The 22,306-nt window shown below is 73.0% G+C and overlaps 2 protein-coding genes across 2 annotated transcripts in view; one reads left to right on the top strand and one right to left on the bottom strand.

The window, feature by feature from the left end:
• KCNH2 (potassium voltage-gated channel subfamily H member 2) overlaps positions 1 to 17,499 on the top strand; it is a 28,121-nt gene extending 10,622 nt beyond the window's left edge. Inside the window, 10 exon segments of the mRNA XM_030008094.1 lie at positions 10,688 to 11,113; positions 11,601 to 11,988; positions 12,981 to 13,180; positions 13,270 to 13,522; positions 13,665 to 13,858; positions 14,191 to 14,290; positions 14,368 to 14,646; positions 15,168 to 15,354; positions 15,437 to 15,608; positions 16,000 to 17,499. Coding sequence (XP_029863954.1) covers positions 10,688 to 11,113; positions 11,601 to 11,988; positions 12,981 to 13,180; positions 13,270 to 13,522; positions 13,665 to 13,858; positions 14,191 to 14,290; positions 14,368 to 14,646; positions 15,168 to 15,354; positions 15,437 to 15,608; positions 16,000 to 16,194 — 2,394 coding nt within the window. The 3' untranslated portion in view covers positions 16,195 to 17,499.
• A 356-nt stretch (positions 17,500 to 17,855) lies between these two features.
• On the bottom strand, positions 17,856 to 22,306 carry AOC1 (amine oxidase copper containing 1). The gene is given in 6 exon segments (XM_041122375.1): positions 17,856 to 18,094; positions 18,096 to 18,266; positions 18,395 to 18,527; positions 19,135 to 19,423; positions 19,692 to 21,257; positions 22,213 to 22,306. Coding segments are annotated over 5 exon segments (2,256 nt in total). The 5' UTR covers positions 21,247 to 21,257; positions 22,213 to 22,306; the 3' UTR covers positions 17,856 to 17,986.

Genomic DNA, 22,306 nt, shown 5'->3' with positions numbered 1-22,306 from the left:
CTGCAGGAGGGGGCTGAGGGCATGGCGGGGGGCCTGGGGTGCCCCTGCCTGGCAGGGTGCCGGAGGGACCGGCTCGAGCAGGGCATGCCAGGGCAGGCGAGGCGCGGGTCGTCGCTGGCTGTGCGGTGTGGCCGTTGTCCCCCACCCCGTGGGATCAGGAGGGTCCCTGTCACTTTCCTCGGGGAGATCGGCCGGGGTGGTCCTGGCTGCGGCGCTCCCTGTGCCGGGGCATGGGGATGGGTGCCATGGCTGGGTAGCACGCGGCTGGGACGGACCCCATAGGGTCCCCGGGGGATTCCCAGTGGGGAGCGCAGGACAGGCACCCCCCCCCAGACTGTGGTGACCCTCTGCCCCGGCTCCGTCCCAGCGCAGGCGCAAGCCCCGGTGTTCGGTAGGCTGCCCCGGGCCGCCGGCTTGCTGTGCCCGGGGTGCCGGGGGGCTGGCGGTAGCGGCTAATCCTTGGCACGTTGTGTAACTGCCATCTGGCTGCAGGGAGCAGGCGGCGGCTGCTGCTTAATTACTCCCTGATTCTGACTCCTGCTAATGAACTGAAAGCTGCCAGGGGCCGGTGGGCTCCGAAGACCCCCATCCATCCCTGCCGGGAGGGCTGCCCGGGGGGGCTTGGGGACAAGACAGAGGGGACGGGGAGAGGGTTCTCTCCCCTTCCCCTCTGCCTTGTCCCCAAGCCCCCCCGGGGCAGCCCCACGCCATCACTTCTCCCCAGGGACCCCGGCAGCTGGCATGGGATGGAGCTGCCCGGGTGCATCTGCCTGCGCTCCCAGTCCCTGAGCAGCCCCGGCCCCCCCACCCCTGCCACGCGTCTGCTCGCACACGTGAGGGGGGCCCCATGTGGGACCCCCCCGTTCCCACGGGCAGCTCTGTGCCCTGCTCCTGGGTCTCCTCTCCCGGGAGTACCGGGGTGGGCACCCAGCCCCGCTCCCTTCGCCAGGTGCCGGAGAAGCCGTGGGACCCTCTGTGGGGTTGGGGACCCCTCTGTGGGGTGGGGGACCCCGGCCCCGCAGGGCTGGCCCCCCCCCCCCCAAACCTCTCTCCCCACCCCTTGCAATGCGCTGGCTGGCCTTCCCGGTTCCTCTCCAGCACGCTAACGAGCCAAGCGTCCTGATTGCCTTTGCTGTGTAATTAATTCCGATGCTGTGGTGGCTGCTGCTGTGCGGGCAGGCAGCTGCCTGCACCACGCCTCGGTCATTCCCTCCTGCCCACAGCTGCCATCGCCACGCGGTGCCCGGTGGACGGGGGGGACGCGGCTGCCCTCGCCAGGGCTGGCCCTGCGCCATGGTGCCGGGGCGGGGGGCTCAACCGTGCCCCGGCCGTGCCGGGTTACCTGGGGTGGGAGCACCCGTTGCCTCCCCGGGACGGGATGGGGGTCCCCGCTGAGGCACCCGCTGCCCGGCGCGTGCCTGCCGTGGCTGGACCGGGGCAGAGCCGGGGGACGCTGTGTGCCGGCGTGGTGGACCGTGTGCCGGCGTGGCACGGGGCGTGCGTGGGTGTGAGCAGCCGTCGGGCGGCGTGGGGATGGCTGCTGAGCTCAGGACGCTGCGAGCGGGTTGTGGGGCAGCCCCGGCCAGGTGCGGTGAGCCACCAGGCCGGTGGTGCCGGGGGGGGGGCCAGGGCTTCCAGGCAGCGGCACCATGAATCATCCGCAGTGACGGCAGCCAAAGGAGCCCGCGTGCCGCCCGCTCCCGCAGCTCCCGTCAAGGTCACCGCGCTCTCGGGCCTGCCGGCCCGCCAGGCTGGCGCAGTGTGGTTAGCCGGGGCCGGGATGAGGACGAGGCCTGGCGTGCCCAGGCCGGTGGCTGGCGCCGGGCAATGCGGCTGGGGAGGCACGAGGCCCCGCTGCCGTGCAGGGATGGATGCTGCGGCATCCCGGTGGCTCGTGGCCGCCCTGGGGACCCCCAGCCTGCTCCGGCAGGGACCCCTGCCCACGGCAGGGCAGGGTGGAGCTGGGGCTGGGCACTGCCGGCACCACGCTGGCTGTGACTGACGCGCTGGGAGCTGGTCTCCGGCACGGTGTGGTGGTGGAGCGCGTTGCCGCCGCCCGCCGTGGTGCAGTGGGGGCTGGGGGGGGGGGCTGAGCTGGGCACGTCTGTGGGGAGCCCCAGCCCCGCTCGGGGCTGGTGGGTGCCCCGTGGTGCGGCCGGCTGGGAGGGGGTGTCACCGGGAGCTGCTGCGCGCCGGGGGCTCGCCGGCCGTTGATGGTGGGTGGGCGTAAGGGCGGGGGGTGTGGGGAAGGCCCCACTTGACGAAGCAGGTCCCACTGAGCTCCGGCCCCACTGGTGCCCATTGGGTGAGGATGCTGCACCCCAGGGTCACCCCTCGGCGGGGGTGCGGGCAGAGGCGCCGGGCAGGCGCAGCGGGGTCTCGCTGCCAGGGCTGGGCGGCAGCCAGGGACACCGGGAACCGGCGGTGCCATGAATCAGCCCGGGGCTGCCGGTGGCGGCCAAGGAGCCCCCTCGGCCCCATCCCCGGCCCGCAGCAGACGGGGCTGTGCGACCTCCTCGTCGGGGCGGCCGTCCCCGCGGGGGCTCGGGGGGTCCCTCGGGGGACGGGGGTCTGCAGGCAGCAGCTGCCAGGGACGGGCAGGGGGCTGGCAGCCGGGCCCCCGGGATTGGCGGCAGCCCCCGCTCCCCCCCCACGCCCCACCCCCGCCGTGCCTCAGTTTCCCCGCGGGGGGTGTTCCCGGTCCCTCCCCGCGGCGTGACGGGCCCGCGGGGAGTGGCGGAGGCTGGAGCCGGGGCCGGGGTGGGGGCGGGCGGCTGCCGGGCGGGGAGCGGGACCGGCGGAGGCGGGCGGCCGCGGCGGCGGGGGGGCGAGGGGCGAGGGGGGGGGGGGGGGGCGGCCGCCCCGCTCCATCTGCCGCCAGCTCGGGTCAGTGCCGGGCTGGGCTCGGCTGTGCCGGGATGGGGGGCGGCGGGGGGGCGGCGCGGGGCTCCCCCCGCTGAGCGCGATCATGGCCCCGGCGCGGCGCGACAGCGGCGACCGCCCCGACGGGGACCGCAAGAGCGGCCGCGTCCGCCGCGCCGTCCGCATCTCCAGCCTGGTGGCCCAGGAGGTACGGGGAAGGGAGGGGGGGAGCCGGGGGGGTCCCTGGGCGGGGGGGGGGGGGGTGTAGGGTGTTCTTCCCGCCGTGCCCGCCCCGGGCTGCCCCCCCGCCCCGACGGCGCCGGCAGCCCCGGAGCTCCCCCCGGCCCCCGGGCACGGCCCCGGCTCAGCGGAGGGTCGCGGCGGGGGCGGGGGGGTCGTGCCCCCCCCGCGGAGGGAACGGGCGCCCGCGGCCGGTCCCGCCGCGAGTGGACGTGGGGTCCCCGGGCCGCTCCCACGCCGGGCTGGAGCGCCCCAGGGCGGCACAGCCGGGGGGGGGGTGGGGCGGGGGGGGCACCGCTGCGGGGGGCTGAGCATCCCCGGTGTCTGCGGCCGGTGGGGCTGGAGAGCCGGGAGCTGCCACATCGACTGGGCTCCAGCCAAACGCCGTGGGTGCCGTGAGCCGGGGCGGCGTGGGGCATCGGCCACCCACGGGCACCCTGCCACCTGCCTGGTGCCACGGCCTGGCTCGTGGCTGTGGCCGTGGCCGTGGCCAGGGGAGCTGCCGCACGGCTATTCGGCGAGGTGCTGCCAGCTGGGGCGGCATCAGGAGGTTGCGATGGGTGCCGTGTCCCCAGGTGGTCCCCATGGCTGTCCCTTCGATGGTGGCTTGTGGCACGACGGTGTTGGCACGGCGGTGGGGCTGCGGCGGCCGGGGCGTGGGGTGGTGTGGGTCAGCGCCGGGGCATCTCGATGTCTGCGTCAGCGGGTGGGGGTCGGGTGTTGGGGCGGGCGCGCCGCCCCGTGGGGACGTCACCCCGTCACGGGACTTGTCACCCCACCCTGCCACCGGCACCACGGGGTGTTGGTGCTGCCGCCGAGCTGTCGGCAGTGGGTGCCTGCATCGCCTCCCGGCCCGGGGTGGCCGCCCGTCCCCGGCGTCCATGTCGGAGGGTGCCGAGGGAGCCGCGCCGCTGCCGCAGCTCAATGCTGTGAGTACCGGCCACCGCCGCTGAAGTGGGGACAGTTAGGTGTCGGGGTGTCCCCACCGCCGCAGCGCCTGCCATGCACACTGCTGGGGCGGCCGGGCACCTCTGCGACTGGCTGTGCCGGTGCCTCACCGATGGTCAGTGCCTGCCATAGCAGAGAGCGTGTTGGGTGACACCGACACCGGCACCTGCGAGGGTGACAAGGGTGTCAGGGCTGGTGTTGGGCGCCTGCGCTTGTGGTGGCTGCTGCGGCTGTGGGGCACCCTTGGTACCGCCGGGCCGTGGGTGTCGGTGGCTGTCCTGCTTTGGGTGTCCCTGAGGGTGCCAAGTCCCCCGTCAGCGCTGGCGTGGGTGCTGCCGGCGCTGGGCAGCGCTGCTGTGTTTGGTACCGCGGATGCTGGGGCCAGGGCACAGTGGGTGTTGGTGTTCTGGTGTTGGGTGTCCTGGAGGCTGCTGGAAACCTGCTGGTGGGGGGTGCCTGGGCGGGTGTTGGGTGTCTGCTGGTGCCGGTGTTGTGTGTCTGTGTTGGCGCTGGTGTGGCGTACCTGGGCGAGCGTTTGGTACCTGCCAGTGCCGGTGTTGGGTGCCTGTGCCGGCACTCGTGTGCCGTGCCTGGGCAGGTGTTGGGTACCTGCCAGTGCCGGCGTTGGGTGGCTGTGGCTGTTGGGTACCTGCAGGTGCTGGGTGCCGGTGTTGTTGCTGGTGTGTGGGTGCTGGGTGTCTGGTTCGGGGTGTCCGTCAGCGTGGGTGTTGGGGGTCCGTGGGTTCCTGCATGGGGTAGGGTCTGCGCTCAAGGCCGGGGCTGCTGGTTTGTCGGCGCCCACCTGGTCTCGGTGCCAGGTGGCTTCACCAGGGGCGCGCGGCATCACGGCAAGCGCTGGTGTTAGTGCAGGCCTGGCAGCGCTGTGGGCAGCAGGCTGCTGGGGCAGGGGGTGTCAGGGTACCGGTGTGGTGGGTCACGGCAGGGTGCCGGTGCACCCATGGTGCCGGATGGCAGTGGCTGGGGGGTGGGTGGGGGTGGCCCCTGGCCGCGGGTCGGGGTATTTGCGGCAGCGAGGGGGCTGTGCCCCGTGGGCGCGGGTGTCTGGGTCACGGCAGGTGCCGCGCCGGGTGTCTCCGGGTGTGCGGGCTGGGTGTCGGGTGCCAGTGTCACAGCAGGTGTCGGCGTACGTGTCACCGTGAGCGCGAGGTGCCGCGTGCCTGCGCCGGGGCGGTGTATGTGTCACCGAGTGTCGGCACCGCCGCTATCTGTGTCACCGTGACTGATAGGTGTTGTGTCGCCGCGAGCGGTCCCGCTGCTTGCCGGCGTCACTGGCGTGGCATCATGCCCTGCCGGGCCGGTGCGGCTGCCCGTGGCCGGGGGGCCGGGATGTCACCACATGTCAGCCCTGGCGCGGCGCGAGGTCTGGGCTGAGGGTCTGGTGCTCCTGTGACGGGTGCGGGTCTGCGATGGTGCCGGGCACCGGGATGTGTGGCTGTGCTTGCCAGAGCTGTGCCCCTTGTGTGGGGAGTCCCCAGCCCCTCGCCACGCCACCCCCGAGCCCTGTGTGGAACGGGGGGCTGTCCCCACGGCTGGGGGGGCACAGGGGGGGTTGGGGGCTGTCCCCACGGCTGGGTGGCATGGGGCGGGGGGGCCGTCCTCTGCAGTGGTGCAGCAGTGGGCGGTGTCCTGGGTGCTGCCCCCCCAGATACAGCACGGGGGGGGTGTCCCCGGGCTGTGATGCAGCTGGGTGACATGTGGGGCCAGGGCAGGCTGTCGGAGCCCTGCAGGGTGCCACTGTCCCCCTGTGATGCTGGGGGTCCCCGGCTGTGTCTGGGGCTGTGACGGGTGGGGGCTGGCACCAGGAGGTGGGGGTGCCGGGGCTGTCCCCCCCTGGCTGTGCAGCCCCAGGGACTGGGGACTCTGGGGGCTGCCCCAGGGGTCTGCAGGGCCTCGGGGCTGGGATGGGGCCACATTGGGGGGGATGTATTTTTGGGGGGACTGATGGGCTGTATCCATGGGGTTGACGGGGCCTCTTCCCCCTCGCCCTCCAGCTGTGCGTTCTCAGCTGCCTGCAGGGCTGAGGCTTCCCCAAACTGGGGGTCACGGCGGGGGGGTGGTCTGGGTGGGATGCGGGTGCAGGGTTTGTGCAGCCCCCTGGGGTCCAGCCTGCCCCCGCCCCGTGCCCATGGGGTCTGGGTGGTCAGCGCGTGCTGGGGTTCGTGGTGCCCCGGTGGCAGGGGATCCCTGGGGGTCAGGGGTCTCCCCCCATGCACGGCCGGACCCTCCTGCCTCCAGCCCCCCCAGCCTGCACCCCACACTTAGGGGCTTCCGCAGGCCCTGGGACCCTCTGCCACCATTCGGCCCCCCCGGGGGGGGGGGGCCCGGCCTGCCCCCAGCCCCACGCAGGGACTATGGGTGGGCAAGGGGCCAGGGGGGATACCGGGTGTCCCGGACAGGGGGGTAGCACCAGGCTGAGGGGGGGCGCAGAGCTGGGGGGTCCGGGGCCCTTGGCGGGGGGGCAGCGTGCAGCCCTGCTGGGGCCCGGGGCACCTGCCCACGCTGCCCACGCTGCCCGTGCTGCCCGCGCTGCAGGCAGGGATTTGTCCCAATTTGGTGCAGCAGCTGCGTTAATTTTAGAGGCAGGAGCAGGCTGGTTGCTGGAGCCGCCCCCCCCCCCGCGCTGTTCCACCCCCCCCCCGGGCCCCCCCTCCACTGCCCCCCCTGTCCCGGCTAAAAATGGAGCCGGGCTGGCAGAGCTGCCACTTAAAGGGGCAGCTGGGACGGGGCCACCGTGGGCTCTCGGAGCTGGGGTGCGTGGCTGGGACCCCCATGGGGCTCCCACCCACCCTGTGGGGTGCTGGAGCTCGGGGGGGGGTCCTGTCCCGCGGTGCCTGTGTCCCCGCCGTACCCCTGGCCTCGTGTGTCTGCAGCATCCTCGCTGCCTGTGCCCCCCTGGTACCCCAACCCCGTGTGTTCCCGGGGTACCCGTGACCCCGTATGACCCCGCAGCAGCGTGACCCTGTGTGCCCCTGTGGCACCCATCACCCCCCCTCCCGGGGGTGGCACGTTTGGGACATGCAGGGGATGCTCGGGGCGCAGCCCCCCCCCTGGAAGGGCTGTGCAAACGGCCCCTGCGCTGTTTCGGCGTGCAGCCCCCCCCCGTGCCAGCACTGCCGAGACCACCCACCGCGTGTGCCACGCGTGTGGCCTCCTCCCTCCCCGTCACGCGGCGCGTGGGGACGCGGGTGCCAGCGGGAAACCCCTGCGCGTGGGTGGCAGCGGGTGAGTCAGGGCTGACGGGAACCGCGGCGCATCCCCGGCGCTGTCACCGCGCATCCCCGGCTCTGCCGCGGTGTCAGCACGGCTGTTCCCACACCGCCGTGCCGCTTCCCCAGGCTCTGCCCTGGGCACGGCACGCACCCCATAAAGCCACCGAGGCTGGTGGCACCTGGTGACGGGGGGTGATGGGGGCTACGTGTCCCCCCCCAGGGACGTCCCCTGCTGCCCCATGTCCCAAGGTGGGAGTGGTGGCAGCGGGGAGGGACATTTTGGCTGAGCCAGCAGGACGGGAGCAGTGTTCCCCAGCCTGTGAGGACCACGCAGGCGTACGAGCGTTTGCGGCGTGTTTGTGGCATGCTCGTGGCGTGCACGCGCACCGTGACGTCCTGCTCACCGCCGCGGGGCTGGGCCGCGTGTGTCCCCCCCCGCAAGCGGAGGTGCCGGCACCAGCATGGTGCCCGGATGGCCAAAAGGGTGCCGATGGGGTCGGGATGCGTCCCACCTCGTGCCGCGCCGGGGCAGCTGCTGCCCGCCCCGCTGCCCGTGGTCACCTGCGGCTGCACCGGGCTCCCCGCTGCGGAGGCCCCAGGCCGTGCCGTGGCACCGAGCCACGCCAAGCCCTTCGGCGTGCTGCCACGTGCCGCGCTGCGCCACGCCAGGCCGCCGGGTGCCCCGAGTGTCGGAGGGGTTAAGGGGCGGGCGGGGGCCTGGCGGGGGGGGGGGGGCACAGCCCTGGCTGTGGCGGTGGGAGCGGAGCAGGCTGGGAAAAATTTCCGCCCCAATAATTTTTCTCTCGGCTGCCGGTGGTGCGTGGCTCCCGCCCGCCGCCTCCCGCCGCGCCGCCGCTCTCGCCGACGCCGTCCCGCCGAGGGGTGCCCGGCTGCCGCGCTCGGCCGGGCCGGAGGGGTGGCGGGTGCTGGCGGGGGTGGCGGGATGGGTGCGGGGTCTGTGGGCGGGGGGCCGCGTCCCCGGTGCCACCGGTGGGCAGGCGGCGGGGGGTGAGTGCCGCCGGCACACCATGGGCTGGGCCTGGCCCCGCGGGCGGCCGTGAGGATGCTGGCGTCGCTCCTGCAGCTGCTCCAGGAGTTGCCGGGCCCCCCCACCGCCCCTCCCCGGGCCGGAGCAGGACCCATGCCCGGCATCTCCCTCTGCGGCACCTGCCTGTGCCTTGACAGCGACACCGCCCGCGCCGCGGGGCAGAGCCAGGAGGAGAAGGTACCGGTACCGCCGCTCTCCCGCCCTGCCTGGCCCCGGCACCTGCTGGCAGCCGGTGCCGTGGCCGGGCAGCCCCCCGGGGTGGGGGGGGTCCAGCACGGCCGTGCCCGCGGGGCTGTGCCGGGGAGGGGTGGTGGGTGCTGCCACGTGGGTGGCAGGAGGGTCCGGGTGCCATACCCACCCCGGGGGTCCCGTGTCCTGGTAGTGGCTGCTGCTGGGCTTGGGCTCCATCCCCCCCTGGCTGCCACCGGCTCCGGGTTTGGGGGGGGGGGGTTACGTAAAGCCGCCTCTCGCTCTGCCCCCAGCTCGGCACGTGCCCACAGCCCCCACGGGCGGCATGGCCTGGGGAGCCCTCCCCAGCCCCCCCCGGCAGCCGTGCACCCCCCGGGGCTGGGGGGCCGGATGGGGCCCAGGGGTGGCTGTGCCCCCGTCGCGCTCTCTTGCTCTCGTGGCGCAGCTGCCGTGGTGCGGCCGGCGGGTAAGAGCCCTGCCGCCGCCGGGCACGGGTGGCTCGGCACGTCCCGGGTGGGCGCGGGGGCCGTGGGCCCTGGCCGTGGTGGGGCGGTGGGCAGGGTCTGCGGGTCAGCCCCGGAGCGTCTCACGCGCGCCTTGAGGCTGCGCGGGGTGACGGCCCCCTCGGTGGCGGTGCGGGGGCAGCGTGGGGAGGGACCCCCACCGGGACCCCTGCCGGGACCCCCAGGGTCGTGCTCCCAGGCTGTGCCCCCTTGGCCGGGCAGGGCTGTGCCGGGTGTCCTGCTGCGCGGTGCTCTGCGGTTGGCATCGCCCCGGCTCCCGTCCCTGCCCTCCGGTAGCTGGGGCTCCGTGCGGAGCTGCCGGAGGCGGCCGGTGGCCACCAGCCCCGGGGCTGACCAAGCCCCGTAGCCGCTCTGAGCGGGTGCCGTGGGGCCGGTGCCGTGCCCAGCCTGGCTCTGCTCTGTGGGGCTGCCCGGCCTTGGCACCTTCTCCCCACCGCAGGGCCCCTCTGCCCCACGGCACCCGCTCACCCGGTCCCTATTTATAGCCGGTGCCCCCCGTCCCGCGGCCGGTACATCTAATCCCCGTGCCAGGCGGCCGGGACGGATGGGCGCAGCTGCCGGGACACGGCCGTGCCCCCTGGACTCCCGCGCTCAGGCTGTGTGTGTGTGTGTGTGTGCGGGCACATGTGTGTGCCTGTCTGCACACGTGTGGGTGCACACATGTGTGCGCGACAGGGTGGGGGTGAGCAGCAGCCCTGTGGGATGCGCGGGGGGTCAGTGCTGGGGGCTGGGAGATGCCCGGGGGCAGCCAAGGCAGCACCTGGAGGGGCTGAGCCCCCCCATATGTAAACGCCCTGCAGCAGCGTTTGCATGCCAGCCCTCATTTCCATGGGTGCTGCCTGCCCAGCCGTGCCTGGGAAAGGATGGGGGCAGAGGGGGGTGTCACTTTCAGCAGGCAGAGTCGAGCTCGCTGCACCCCACTGCACCCCATTGCGCCCCACTGCGCCCGCTGCTGGGGTCCCACTCCCTGAGCAGGGCAGGGACCCAGCTGGGAGCAGCCCCGGCCCCACAAACCCAGCCCCACGGTGCGTGGGGGCGGCGGGGGCTCCGTGGCACTCGTGCCCGGCTGGCCTGGCACGGGGACAGGCCGAGGCGCCCGTGCCAGCCCCCAGCTGCGTCACCGTGTGCCTCCGGGGCTGCCGGCCCCAGTTTGGCCGCAGCTGCGCCGGGGTCCCGCTGGAGCAGGGCTCAGCGCTGCCGGGGAGCCGGGGCAGAGCTCTGGGGCGGCTGCTGCCGCTTTGGGGGTGGCACGGGCAGGGGGGGGGACGCGGGGAAGCGCCTCGGCCGAGGGCAGCGGCGTGTCTGTGCGGGGGGGGGTGCGAGTGTTCGCAGTGGGAACTGCACCCGGGCAGCATCTGTGGGGCAGGAGGGGGCTCGTGGGGCAGCTCTGCCGTGTGGGGCGGCTTTTTCCCAGCCGTGCCCGCCAGCCGTCCCCCCGCACCCCTCATCGCCAGCTCTGGTGTCCCACTGTGCCCCAGAGCATCCTCCGGCAGCAGAGACCCGCCGGAGCAGCCCCCAGCCCAGGGATGCCCTGCCTGCGGCTGGCGGGGACAGCGCCTGCTCGGGGACGGGGGGCTGGGGGGCTCAGCCCCACGGGGCGGCAGGGGGGGCGCAGGAGCTGACCCCCTGCCTGCCTGCCCGCCCAGGTGCTGTCGCTGGGCGCCGACGTCCTCCCGGAGTACAAGCTGCAGGCGCCGCGCATCCACAAATGGACCATCCTGCACTACAGCCCCTTCAAGGCGGTGTGGGACTGGCTCATCCTGCTGCTGGTCATCTACACGGCCATTTTCACCCCTTACTCGGCCGCCTTCCTGCTCAACGACCAAGAGGAGGCCCAGCGCCACAACTGCGGCTACTCCTGCAGCCCCCTCAACGTGGTCGACCTCATCGTGGACATCATGTTCATCATCGACATCCTCATCAACTTCCGCACCACCTATGTCAACTCCAACGAGGAGGTGGTCAGCCACCCCGCCAAGATCGCCATCCACTACTTCAAGGGCTGGTTCCTCATCGACATGGTCGCCGCCATCCCCTTCGACCTGCTCATCTTCGGCTCCGGCTCTGAGGAGGTACCTGCCGCCCCGCCGGGGTGCCGCGGTGCCGTGCTGGCACCGGCTGCGCCGCGCCCTGGCTGGGCTGGGTGATGTTTCAGTGCCGGGTCCTCCCGCAGGGTGATGCCCGGGGGTCCCACACGTGCCCCAGGGCTGGGTGCCCACAGTGCCGTGGTGGGTCTTCGCCCCGGGGGCAGCGCTGGGGGCACCTGAGCCTGAAGGGGGGCGAGGGGCTGGGGTGTGCACGGGGTCCTGGGGCAGGACGGGCCCCGGCACCCTGCGCCGGTGGGGCTGGGGGTGCCCAAACCGGGGGCCAGCGCGGCAGCGGCGGGGAGCACCGGGAGGGCTGGGCTTGGCTGCTGCCCGCTCCGCCTGGTCGTGCGCTTTTGAGGGGGGTCTCTGCCGTGGGGGGGCAGGGCCGCCCTTGTCCGCGGGGAGACCAGGGTTCCCCGGGCTGGGGCAGGGCCAGCCCTCGGTGACCCCCGCCCGGCCCCCTCCCCTGCAGACCACCACCCTGATCGGGCTGCTGAAGACGGCGCGGCTGCTGCGCCTGGTGCGGGTGGCCCGCAAGCTGGACCGCTACTCGGAGTACGGGGCGGCCGTGCTCTTCCTCCTGATGTGCACCTTCGCCCTCATCGCCCACTGGCTGGCCTGCATCTGGTACGCCATCGGCAACGTGGAGGGGCAGCGCATCGGCTGGCTCCACTCCCTGGGCGACCAGATCGGCAAGCCCCTCAACGCCAGCAACCCCCTCTACGGCCCCACCATCAAGGACAAGTACGTCACCGCGCTCTACTTCACCTTCAGCAGCCTGACCAGCGTCGGCTTCGGCAACGTCTCCCCCAACACCAACTCCGAGAAGATCTTCTCCATCTGCGTCATGCTCATCGGCTGTGAGTGCCCCCGGCGTGCGCCCGACGCGGGGGCTCGCCGGGGGGCGTGGGGGGGGTCCCGCTCGGCCCCGCCGGTGCGGAGGGCGCCCGCATGGGTCTGCGTGCGAGCCTGGGCGTGGGTGTGAGTGTGCGTGTGCGTGTGCGCGCGCACACGTCTGCACGTGAGCATGTGTGCGTGAGTGTGCACGTGTGTGTGCACGTGCGTGTGAGCATGCATGTGTGTAGGCATACCTGTGTGTGTGAGCACGCATATGCACGTGTGGGCGTGTGTACGTGTGTGTGAGCGTGCATGTGTGTGCATGTGTGTGGGCATGCATGTGTCTGTGTGAGCATACGTGTGTGTGTGTGAGCGACCGCGGGAGCGTGTGTGTGAGCGACCGTGGGAGTGTGCATGTGTGTGGGAGCATGCATGTGTGAGCATGCATGCGTGTGCGAGCGTGCATGTGTGTGAGCATGCATGAGTGGGCATGTGTGCCTGTGAGCACGTGTGTGAGCATGCACGTGTGTGTGGGCATGTATATGTGTGATAGAACATGCACATGCACGTGGGTGTGAGCATGCATGTGTGTGAGCACACACCGCTGTGCCTGTGCGCGTGTGCGCGTGCGACGAGCCAGAGCACGCCCGTGAGGCAGCTCTGGATGCGCGTGGGCCAGTCGTGCACGGCTCCGCGAGCTCGCTGTGCTCCGCAGGCCCGTGCGGGTGCGCGGGCGCGCGTGTGTGCGTGCAACGGTGAGCGCGGGTGCAAAAGCCCCGTTTCTGGGGGGAGCCCAGCGGGACTCCCCCCTGCCTGCCAGGCTGGGGGGGGGGTACGACAGATGCACGGCGGGGCTGGGGGTGTGCTTACACACGCGTGCAGGGCTGCCCACGGTGGGGGGGGGGGGGTCGTGCCAGCGGAGGTGGGTGCCCTGCACCCTCAGCCCCCGTGGTGGGGGGGGGGGCCGGGGGAGCGGTGCCAGGGGCCCCCCCTCACCCCGCTTGCCCTGCCGCAGCCCTGATGTACGCCAGCATCTTTGGGAACGTGTCGGCCATCATCCAGCGCCTGTACTCGGGCACCGCGCGCTACCACACCCAGATGCTGCGTGTCCGCGAGTTTATCCGCTTCCACCAGATCCCCAACCCGCTGCGCCAGCGCCTGGAGGAGTACTTCCAGCACGCCTGGTCCTACACCAACGGCATCGACATGAACGCGGTGAGCAGCCGGCCGGCAGCACGGCCCCCTCTGCGGTCCCCCCAGTTCCCCCAGTGCCGTGACACCCCCCCCCCCGCCGTGTCCCGCAGGTGCTGAAGGGCTTCCCCGAGTGCCTGCAGGCAGACATCTGCCTGCACCTCAACCGCAGCCTGCTGCAGAACTGCAAGCCCTTCAAGGGGGCCACCAAGGGCTGCCTGCGCGCCCTGGCCATGAAGTTCAAGACCACGCACGCTCCCCCCGGGGACACGCTGGTGCACGCCGGGGACGTCCTCACCGCCCTCTACTTCATCTCCCGCGGCTCCATCGAGATCCTGCGCGGGGACGTGGTGGTGGCCATCCTGGGTGAGCTCCCCGGGGACCCAGCGCCGGGGCTGGGGGGGACGGGACCCCTCCAGCCCTGGGCGCAGCGGGCAGCCGGGGCCCTGCCGCCGTGCCCCGTGGGCTGACACCCCCTCCTCACGCTGCCGCCCCCTCCCCCCCCCAGGGAAGAATGACATCTTCGGGGAGCCGCTGAACCTGTACGCGCGGCCGGGGAAGTCCAACGCGGACGTACGGGCGCTGACCTACTGCGACTTGCACAAGATCCACCGCGAGGACCTGCTGGAGGTGCTGGACATGTACCCCGAGTTCTCCGACCACTTCTGGTCCAGCCTGGAGATCACCTTCAACCTGCGCGATGTGAGGGGCTGCAGGGCGGGGTATGGGCTGGGGTGGGGGGAGCATGGACTGCGGGGGAAACACCCGTCCTGCTGAGCCTGGGGGGGGGGGGGTCCCGAGCAAGCTGGGGGGGCTGGGCACAGGGGATACTCAGGGATGAGGGACAGTCACCATGGGATGCCCCCCAGCATCACCTGGCTGGGTGGGGGGACACTGCACCAAAAGCCCCCCAACATCACCCTGACACTGGTACCACGTGCTGCCCATGCAGCTCCCCGCTGCCCCCAGTCCCTGCCAGCTTGGAGTGCGGGATCTGGCAGCCCCCCCAGTCTCATCCCCCCCCCTCCCCGCAGACCAACATGATCCCCGGCTCCCCGGGCAGCGACGAACTGGACAGCGGCTTCAACCGCCTGCGCAAGCGCAAGCTCTCCTTCCGCCGGCGCACGGAGAAAGGTGGGGTCGGGGGTCCGGGGGGGGGGGGGGGGCAGGCCCCAAGGGGCTGTGGTGACCCAGGACCTGTCCCCCCGCAGATGCCGCCAACGCCGGGGAGCTGCGGAGCGGGCAGAAGGCGCTGCGGCCGGGCAGGAGCTGCCAGGCGCCCGGGGCACCGCGCGGGCCGGCCGAGTGGGAGCCCTGCAATTCCAGCTCCCCCTCCAGCTCCCCCTCCAGCGATGAGGATGAGCCCCCAGCGCCCGGACCGGGGGCCACCGCGCTCTCCCCCTTCCGCAGCGCCCGCCCAGGCAGCGAGGCGCCCGCGCCTGCCGAGGCCGAGGAGCGCAAGGGCGGCGACATGTGCAACCCCCTCTCAGGTGGGGATGGGGACGAAGGGACTCGGGATGGGGTGGCGGGGTCCCCCATTCCCCTCCTCCCTGCTCAGGGTTCTGCCGACCCCCCCAGCAGCTCCTGAACCCCCATCCCCGTTGCTCCACCTGCCCCCCAGATCCCCATCCCGTGTCCTGCAACGTCCCCTGCAGCCTCTGCCCCTGCACCCCCTCTGCTTTTGCATCCCCATGCCATTTGGGGGGAGCCTCCGCGCCTGCTGGGGTGCATCCCTGCTCTGTGCCTGCTGGGGTGCATTCCGTTTGCATCCCTGCTCCGTGCCTGCTGGGATGCATTCCCTTTGCATCCCTGCTCCGTGCCTGCTGGGGTGCCTTCCCTTTGCATCTCTGTTCCATGCCTGCTGGGACGCATTCCTTTTGCATCCCTGCTCCATGCCTGCTGGGATGCATCCCTGCCCCATGCCTGCTGGGGTGCATTCCCTTTACATCCCTGCTCCATGCCTGCTGGGACACCCTAAGGACACTGATGTTTTCCCTCCTTGCCTTTACAGGAGCCTTCTCGGGGGTCTCCAACATCTTCAGTTTCTGGGGGGAGAGCCGGGGGCGGCAGTACCAGGAGCTGCCTCGCTGCACCATCCCAGCTCACGCCGCCCTCAGCATCCCGCTGCCGTCCATGAGCCGCCGCCAGCGCTCCGAGGTGGAGACGCGCCTCGACCTGCTCCAGAAGCAGCTTAACAGGTACCTGGGGAGGGCGGGGGGGGTCGTGCTGCCCTGCAGCGCGCAGTGCCCTGCACACACCCCGACGCGTGTCTGTCCACAGGCTGGAGACCCGCATGGCTGCGGACATCAGCTCCATCATGCAGCTGCTGCAGCGTCAGGCCACGCTGGTGCCGCCCGCCTACAGCACGGTCTCGTCCCCCCACCAGCCCCCCGGCCCCCCGTGTCCCCTGCAGCCCGTCCTCCCCATCACCCCCATTCAGCCGCTCTCTCAGGTGAGCCCAGCCCGCTCCCCAGACCCCCAAGTTGGGGGCAGTCCCTCTCCCGTGCCCCATTGCCCTGTCTTCCAGCCCCACTGCGGGTTGGGGTCACTCCTGAGCCCCCCCCAGGTTTGGGTTAGCCCAGCTCCCCATCCTCCAGCCCCACTGCAGGCTGGGGTCGCTCCTGAGCCTCCAGACTTGGGGCAGACCCCTCCTGTGCCCCATCACCCCATCCTCCAGCCCCAGCGAGGGTCGGGGTCAGTCCTGAGCCCCCCACGCTTGGGGCAGCCCCCCTCCTGTGCCAGCCGGTGCAGCCCGGAGCCGGGTGGGTGGCACACCGAGCCCCTTGTCCCATCCCCGGCTGCCCCTGGCGTGGCGGTGATGCCGGCTGCCCTTCTTCCCGCAGGTTCCCAGCTATCCGGTGCCGCTGGAGCTGCCACATGCCCCGGACCCCCGCGATGAGCCGCCCCCGCCGCCGGACGTGGTGCTGCTGGTGGAGCCGGCGGCCGCCCCGCCGCGACGCCTCTCCCTGCCCGGACAGCTGGCCGGCGCGCCGGACACACAGACCCTCCATAGACACTGCTCCGACCCCGGGAGTTAATGGGCAGGGCAGGGACGGGGCCGGGACCCCCCGGCGTGACGGGACGCGGGACCCCCGTCCCCAGGACGCTGGCCGGGCCGGTGGGCTCCAGGCCGCCGTCCCCCACGGACAATCCCTCCCGCCGCCGGCAGCCTGCGGGGGGGGAGCGGCGGGAGCCCCTCGGCATCCCCACGTTAGCTGGCCTAACCCGGGGGGCCAGGCCCCCCGCCCTGCCGCCGTGCCGGCGCTTCCAGGGCTCGGCTGGCAGGACTGTCAAACGTGTGCTGCTCTTCGCCTCCCCTTCCTCCTCCTCCTCCTCGTAGTGCTGCAGCCCCTTCCCCAGCCAGACCCCCGGCCGGCCGGGGCCGCGCTGCCCCACGGCCAGAGCCCCCCCCCCTCCGGGGACGCCGGGGCCGGCAGCGTGGCGGGGGGAGCGTGGTGGGGGCTGCGCAGGGGTGTGCATGCGTGTGTGTGCGTGTCACGCGTGTCTCCATGTGCTGCGGGTCTGCCTGCCTGCACTCGCCCTGTCCGTGTGCGTGTGTGTGTGTGCGTGCACGTGTGTGTGTGTGCGCGCGTACTCGTGTCCGGCGCCCGGGGACGCCGCGTGTGTCTCGGGGGGGCTCCTGCTGAGCCAGGACCCCCAGGCTGCTCTCTCGGGACAGACAGGCCGTGCCCGTGTGTGCCTGTGTATGTACGTTCACCCCAGCCATGCTTCCCGCCCGCCGTGGCACACGTGTGTGTGTGCGCGTGCACACCCGTGTGCGCTGAGCCGCAGCGCGGGGCGGAGGTGTGTGGCGGGTGCGTGGCACCCCCCCCCCAAAGCCGTGTCCCCGTCCTTGTCCCGGTTGTGGGTGGCCCTGCCGGCGGCGATGTCGGCGTGCCCGTGGGGCAGCACTGTGTGTGGGGGGGGTGACCCCCTCCCCACGCCCGCCGTGTGCCCCCCTTGCCAGCCACTGGTGCCCCCCAGTTCCCCCGGATCCCCCCCAGCCTGGGGCCTCCCCCGGCCGCTCTCCCCACATAGCTGGTGGCACGGGGCAGGGGGGGTACAGCCCCCCGGCATCGTCCCAGCCCCCGGTGCCACCCCACGCACAGGGAGGGGGATGCCCCGGTGGGGAGGGGGCGCGGGTAGGGCTGGGGGCCGTGGGGCTCCCGCCCACCCACCCGCTCGCCCGCCGGCTCCTGGTAGCGTGTGCCGTGTTCGTGCCGTCATCCCGTAGCCGGGCACCGCGTGTGCCCGACCTGCCGTTTCACACAGCCCTGCATGTCGCCTTCTGCGGTAGGTGCCCCCCGCCTGCCCCCTCCCCAATAAACCGGACAGACACCCCGGCTCTGTGTGCGGCTGCGCTGCGGGACGGGGCCACGGCAGAGCTGTGCCACCGCGGCGGTTCCCGGGACGGTGCCGTGGGGAGGGGGACGAGACCCCACGGGAGGGAAGGGAGGGGGGCACCCTCCCATGGGGCATGGGGGGGGCAACACCAGCACCCATCCCACGTGGGTCGCGGCCCCAGGGGGGTGCAAAGGCCAGGGGAAGGGTGCAGGGGGGGGGGCAACCTTGAACGGTGGCATAATTAAATATTGCAACAGCCGATCGGCAGGGCAGGGCGCTCCCCGTGTCCGTGCCGGCTCCGGTGCCCGTGGCGGTGCCAGGGCTGCCACACGGCCCAGGCAGAGACGGGGCTGGAGGAGGTGGCATTGTCTTTACTGAGCCTGGGACGCGGCATGGCACGGCACGGCCCACACCTCGGCGTCCCCACGGCCACCCCTGTCCTCCCCGGCACAGGGTGCCCGGCGTCCCCGCCAGCCCCGGGGCAGGTCACTCCTGCCGGTAGGTGCCGTTGTAGGTGAAGGGCCCCGGGGCGACGCAGGGGCCGGGGCTGGCGGGCGTCCAGCGCTGGATCTCCAGCTGGGAGAAGGTGGGGGGGGTCCAGCGGCCGGACGATGACGGGGCTGTGCGAGGCCACCGAGGGGTCCTCGTCGAAGAAGTTGAAGGGGCGCAGGAAGAAGCCGACGGCGTTGCCGGGGGTGGCCGTGTTGGGGATGTCCTCGGCGTGCGGGACGTGCAGGAAGCCGACGGTCACCCAGGCCACCAGGTCCTGCGCGGAGGGGACCGCGGCCGTCAGTGGGGCACGCGGCACGGCGGACCCCGCCACGAGCGCCGGCGGCTCCTGGCAGCCCCCCTGCCCGGCTCCGTCCCCGCCGCCCCGTGACGCCGGGCTGTCACCTGGTCCTCGATGGTCTCGTTGTTGCGGAGGAAGCCCTCGAAGCTGACCAGGGGCTCCCAGGGGTCGTTCTGGGCGTAGATGCTGCTGCTGGTGGGCTCGTTCTCGTGGTGCCGCGTCACGGCCAGGTGATACCTGCGAGGGACAGGGGCAGGATCAGGCCCATTGCCAGGGGCAAGGAGCAGACCCACGTTGTGTGGGTGCTGGGGCGGGGGGAGGACCCATCTCCCACCCCTGCCCGGGCTCCCCCAGCTGTGCCACATGCTGCCCAGCCACACAGCGAGGGGTCCCGGATGGCTCCCCAGCTCTGGGGGGGGGGGGCTCAGTGTGGCAGTCTGCACCGGTGAGGCCACCAGCTGCATCCTTGCTGTACCCGGCTGGGGGGGGAGGCCGGGGTCCCCCTCAGCTGGGGTGCTCACATCTGGGACCTCGGTGCCCCTTGGGCAGATGCCACCGCCTGCTCCCGGTGCCACGGAAGGAACGGGGGGTCTCTCTGGGGGTCACCCGGCAGCCAGGGATGGCGGTGGCCGTGGCCGTGACCGGCTCAGCCTGCAGAGGGGCTGCCGGGGTGGGGACAGGGAGCCGAGGGCACGAGGTGCCGCCGGGGAAGGTCCCACGGCCGTGACCACGGCAGCCGGGCAACGCTCGGGGCTCGGCACACAGACAGCGGGGCTGGCCGAGCCGGAGCCCACCGGGACGGGGAGGAGCCATGTTCTGGTGCTGCGGGGACCCCCCACCCCACCTGCCCCAGGAGATGCCCTTCTCCTCCTGCCAGCCGCGCGGCAGCACCCGCCCGGCGTGGGAGCTGTGCTGGATGCGGTAGCTGCGCGGGTGGCCCCAGCGGTTGCGCCGGTGCGGGTTGTAGAAGAGCAGGTAGCGCGGCAGCGCCTTGCCGAAGGGGAAGGCGGCCTGGCGCTCGCTGCGGCGGGGCTGCCGGTGCAGCCAGGGCTGCACCACGCGGGCGCCCGGGCTCCAGGGGTTGGAGATGTTCTCAAAGCGCACGTCCATCGTCTCGAAGCTGTTGCCGGTGCCTGCAAGCAGAGAGGCCGTGAGCGGCAGCGGAGCCCGGGGCGCACCGGCAGCCCGCAGACGGCAGCCCGCCCGGCGGCCCTTTGCCCGGGGCACGGGGCTGGGACCCCCCAGCGATGCCACCCTGGGTGGGGGGGTCATCTTCAGAGGGTCCGGGCGGCAACGGTGCCCTGGGGACGAGGCTCCCGAGCCCCTGGAACTCCACGTGGGGTCCGGTGCCACCTCCCAGCACCCTCCCCGGAGCCGGAGGGGCCGGCCGGGGGGCCGCACCTGCGATGTCCAGGTCCACCTTGTAGTGCACCAGGTGGGTGTGGAGGTTGCCCAGGACGTGGCTGTGGACGCGGCTGCCGTAGCGCCGGCCCTGCGGCGTGTAGAAGGTGGCGTGGATGTAGCCGGTGGCGTGGACCTTGGCCTCCATCACGCCGTTGGGGTAGAGGAGGAAGTCCCAGATGTAGTCGTAGTTGTAGACGGTGGAGGTGGTGCGCAGGACCAGCGCCTGCCCCTCCAGGCCGGCGTAGAAGTGGAACCCCCCTCGGAAGTCGCTGTCGAAGTGGCGGCGGAGCGGGACGCCGGTGGGCAGCTCGAAGATGCAGATGGCGTGGGAGAAGCGCACCGGCCCGTCGGCGTCGTAGAAGTGGTGGGCGTCCAGGTAGGTGGCCGTGTCGGGGCAGTCGATGCCGCGGGCCAGCTCGTAGGTGACGGAGCCCATGCCCCAGCCGGCGTCCATGTACTTGGTCTGCATGGCGGCCGGCGTGTGGCCCCCGTAGAAGGCGATGGCCTCCTGCACGCTCACCTCGTAGGCCAGGCGCTCCCCGTTGAAGCGCAGGTCGAAGAGCTGGAGGCCGGCGGAGGAGCGCAGGCGGAAGGCCAGGCTCCAGCCCCCGTACTCCAGCCGGTTGCCCCGCAGCCGGTACCGCCGGCCCTGCGGCTCGCACACCTTGGCCCCGTGCACCTCGGTGGGGGTGCCGGTGGCGAAGCGCCCGCGGGGTTCATAGCTGGAGAAGAGCTGCTGGAACGGGGGCTCGGCCAGGCGGGCCACCGCCAGCGTCCCCCGCTCGTAGCGCTCGGCCAGCTCCTGCGGGCTGGAGAAGTACTGCCCGTTGTACCAGAGCCGCTGCACCGCCCAGCGCCGCGGGTCGGGGTCCCGGTGGTCCACCAGCACCTCCAGCCCCACCGGGTGCAGGAAGAAGCCCTCCACGAAGCGCTGCAGGATCAGCCAGCTGCGGCGCTCGCCGGACGCCAGCCCCCGCGGCGCGATGTCCGAGAAGGTCAGGCAGTGCCGGGAGCAGTTGTGGTACCAGAAGCCGGTGGAGTCGCGCAGCAGCCGGTAGAGCGGCTCCATCGCCTCCGCCAGCGTGCGGTGCAGCAGCTCGTACTCCAGCAGGGTCATGGGCCGGGCGGCGAAGGGGACGGCGCGGCCCCCCTTGAAGCGCAGCGGCCGGTAGGAGCTGGGCCGGGGCAGGGGTCCCACGGCGAATTCGGTGACGTTGGGCTCCGCCTGCGCCCCGAAGAAGACGACGGCCCGAGCCTGGCGCTGGGGCCGGGGGCCGCCCTGGTCCAGGTAGCGCAGGGCCAGCCGCTTTTTGGGGGGCAGCAGCTCCACCAGGAAGAGGGTGTTCTTGGCCAGGGGACCCCCGCGGCTCGGGGACAGCCCCAGCTCCGGGCGGCTCATCAGGAAGGTCCGCACGGCCCGCAGCTCCGCCGGAGTCAGGTCGGCGAAGATGGAGGCCTGGTCCGGGGGCGGTGCGGTGGGGTTGGGGCTGGGGCTGGAGCCGGCTGCGATGCCCAGCACGGCCAGCGCCCAGGCGAGCCGGAGCAGCCACATCCTTGGGGGACCTGGGGGCAGAGGGAGCGGTCGGCCGCTCGGCCGCGTCCCTGCCTGCAGCCGGCCGTGACCGACGCTGTCCCCGGCGATGGGGAACAGCCGATCCCCCCTTTCTGCCGCAGCCTTCGGTGCAGACCTCTCACCCCGCGCTGCCCGGGCAGCCCCGGCCCTTCCTCGCGGTGATCGCCAACAGCGCTGGCAAAACGTGGCACAGGCACCGCGGGATGACAACGGCACGTGCCGTCCCGTCCCGCCCTGCGACGCGGCGCCGGCGAGGCAGGCAGCGCGCCGTGCCGTGCTGTGCCGTGCCGTGCCAGCTGTGCCGCCCCAGCGGAGCGTGAACCCTGTTGGGTGCTGAGCACGGGCCCCACGGTTGCTCCCCACCGTCGGGGTGCTGGGGGTCTGGCCACCGGCACAGTCCTCCCAGTTGAGGGGTCCCTGCCGCCAGCCCCAGCCTGCGGGGCTCTGCCGGAGGGCTGCGGGGTGCTAGAGGCGACGGGTACATGCTGTGGGGGCTGTGCGGCCCCCTCTGACCCAGCCCAGCCTGGGGAGGGGGATGCTGGCTCGCTGAGCTGGGGGGCTTGTAGGGCAGGGAGGAGGTCCGCGCTGTGCGGGGACGGACGGCGGCTCTCCGCTCCCGCCGGCGGGACGGGGGCACAGGACCAAAACCCCGACAGTGCTCCTGCACCACACGAGGGTCCTGCTGCGGGGCTCGGAGCCCGGCCGGCCGCCCCCGGAGCCCCCCCGTGTTGTCCCGGGGCTGCCCTGACACCCCAAAGCACCCGCACGCCGCGGCTGCCGGGCTCCGACCCGGAGCCGAGCACCCCACCGGGGCGGACAGGCCGGGACCCCCGGTGTCCCGGCTCCCCAAAAAGCAACCCACCCCCCCCCCCCCTCCCCGCACCTTGCAGGCAGCTGCCGCCGGCCCTCAGCCCCCCCCCCCATCACCCTCCGCCCCCCACTCACCTGCCCACGCTCTGGAACCTGCCTGCGCGGCGGCTGCCCGCTCTCTGCCCCGGCCCCGCCGCCCCGGGGGCGCTGACCCCCCCCTTCTTCCGTT

Source organism: Aquila chrysaetos, chromosome 3 (assembly GCF_900496995.4).
Source record: "Aquila chrysaetos chrysaetos chromosome 3, bAquChr1.4, whole genome shotgun sequence".
Taxonomy (NCBI): domain Eukaryota; kingdom Metazoa; phylum Chordata; class Aves; order Accipitriformes; family Accipitridae; genus Aquila; species Aquila chrysaetos.
The sequence above is the reverse complement of the archived record's forward strand: the minus strand, read 5'-3'. Positions and strand labels throughout refer to the sequence as shown.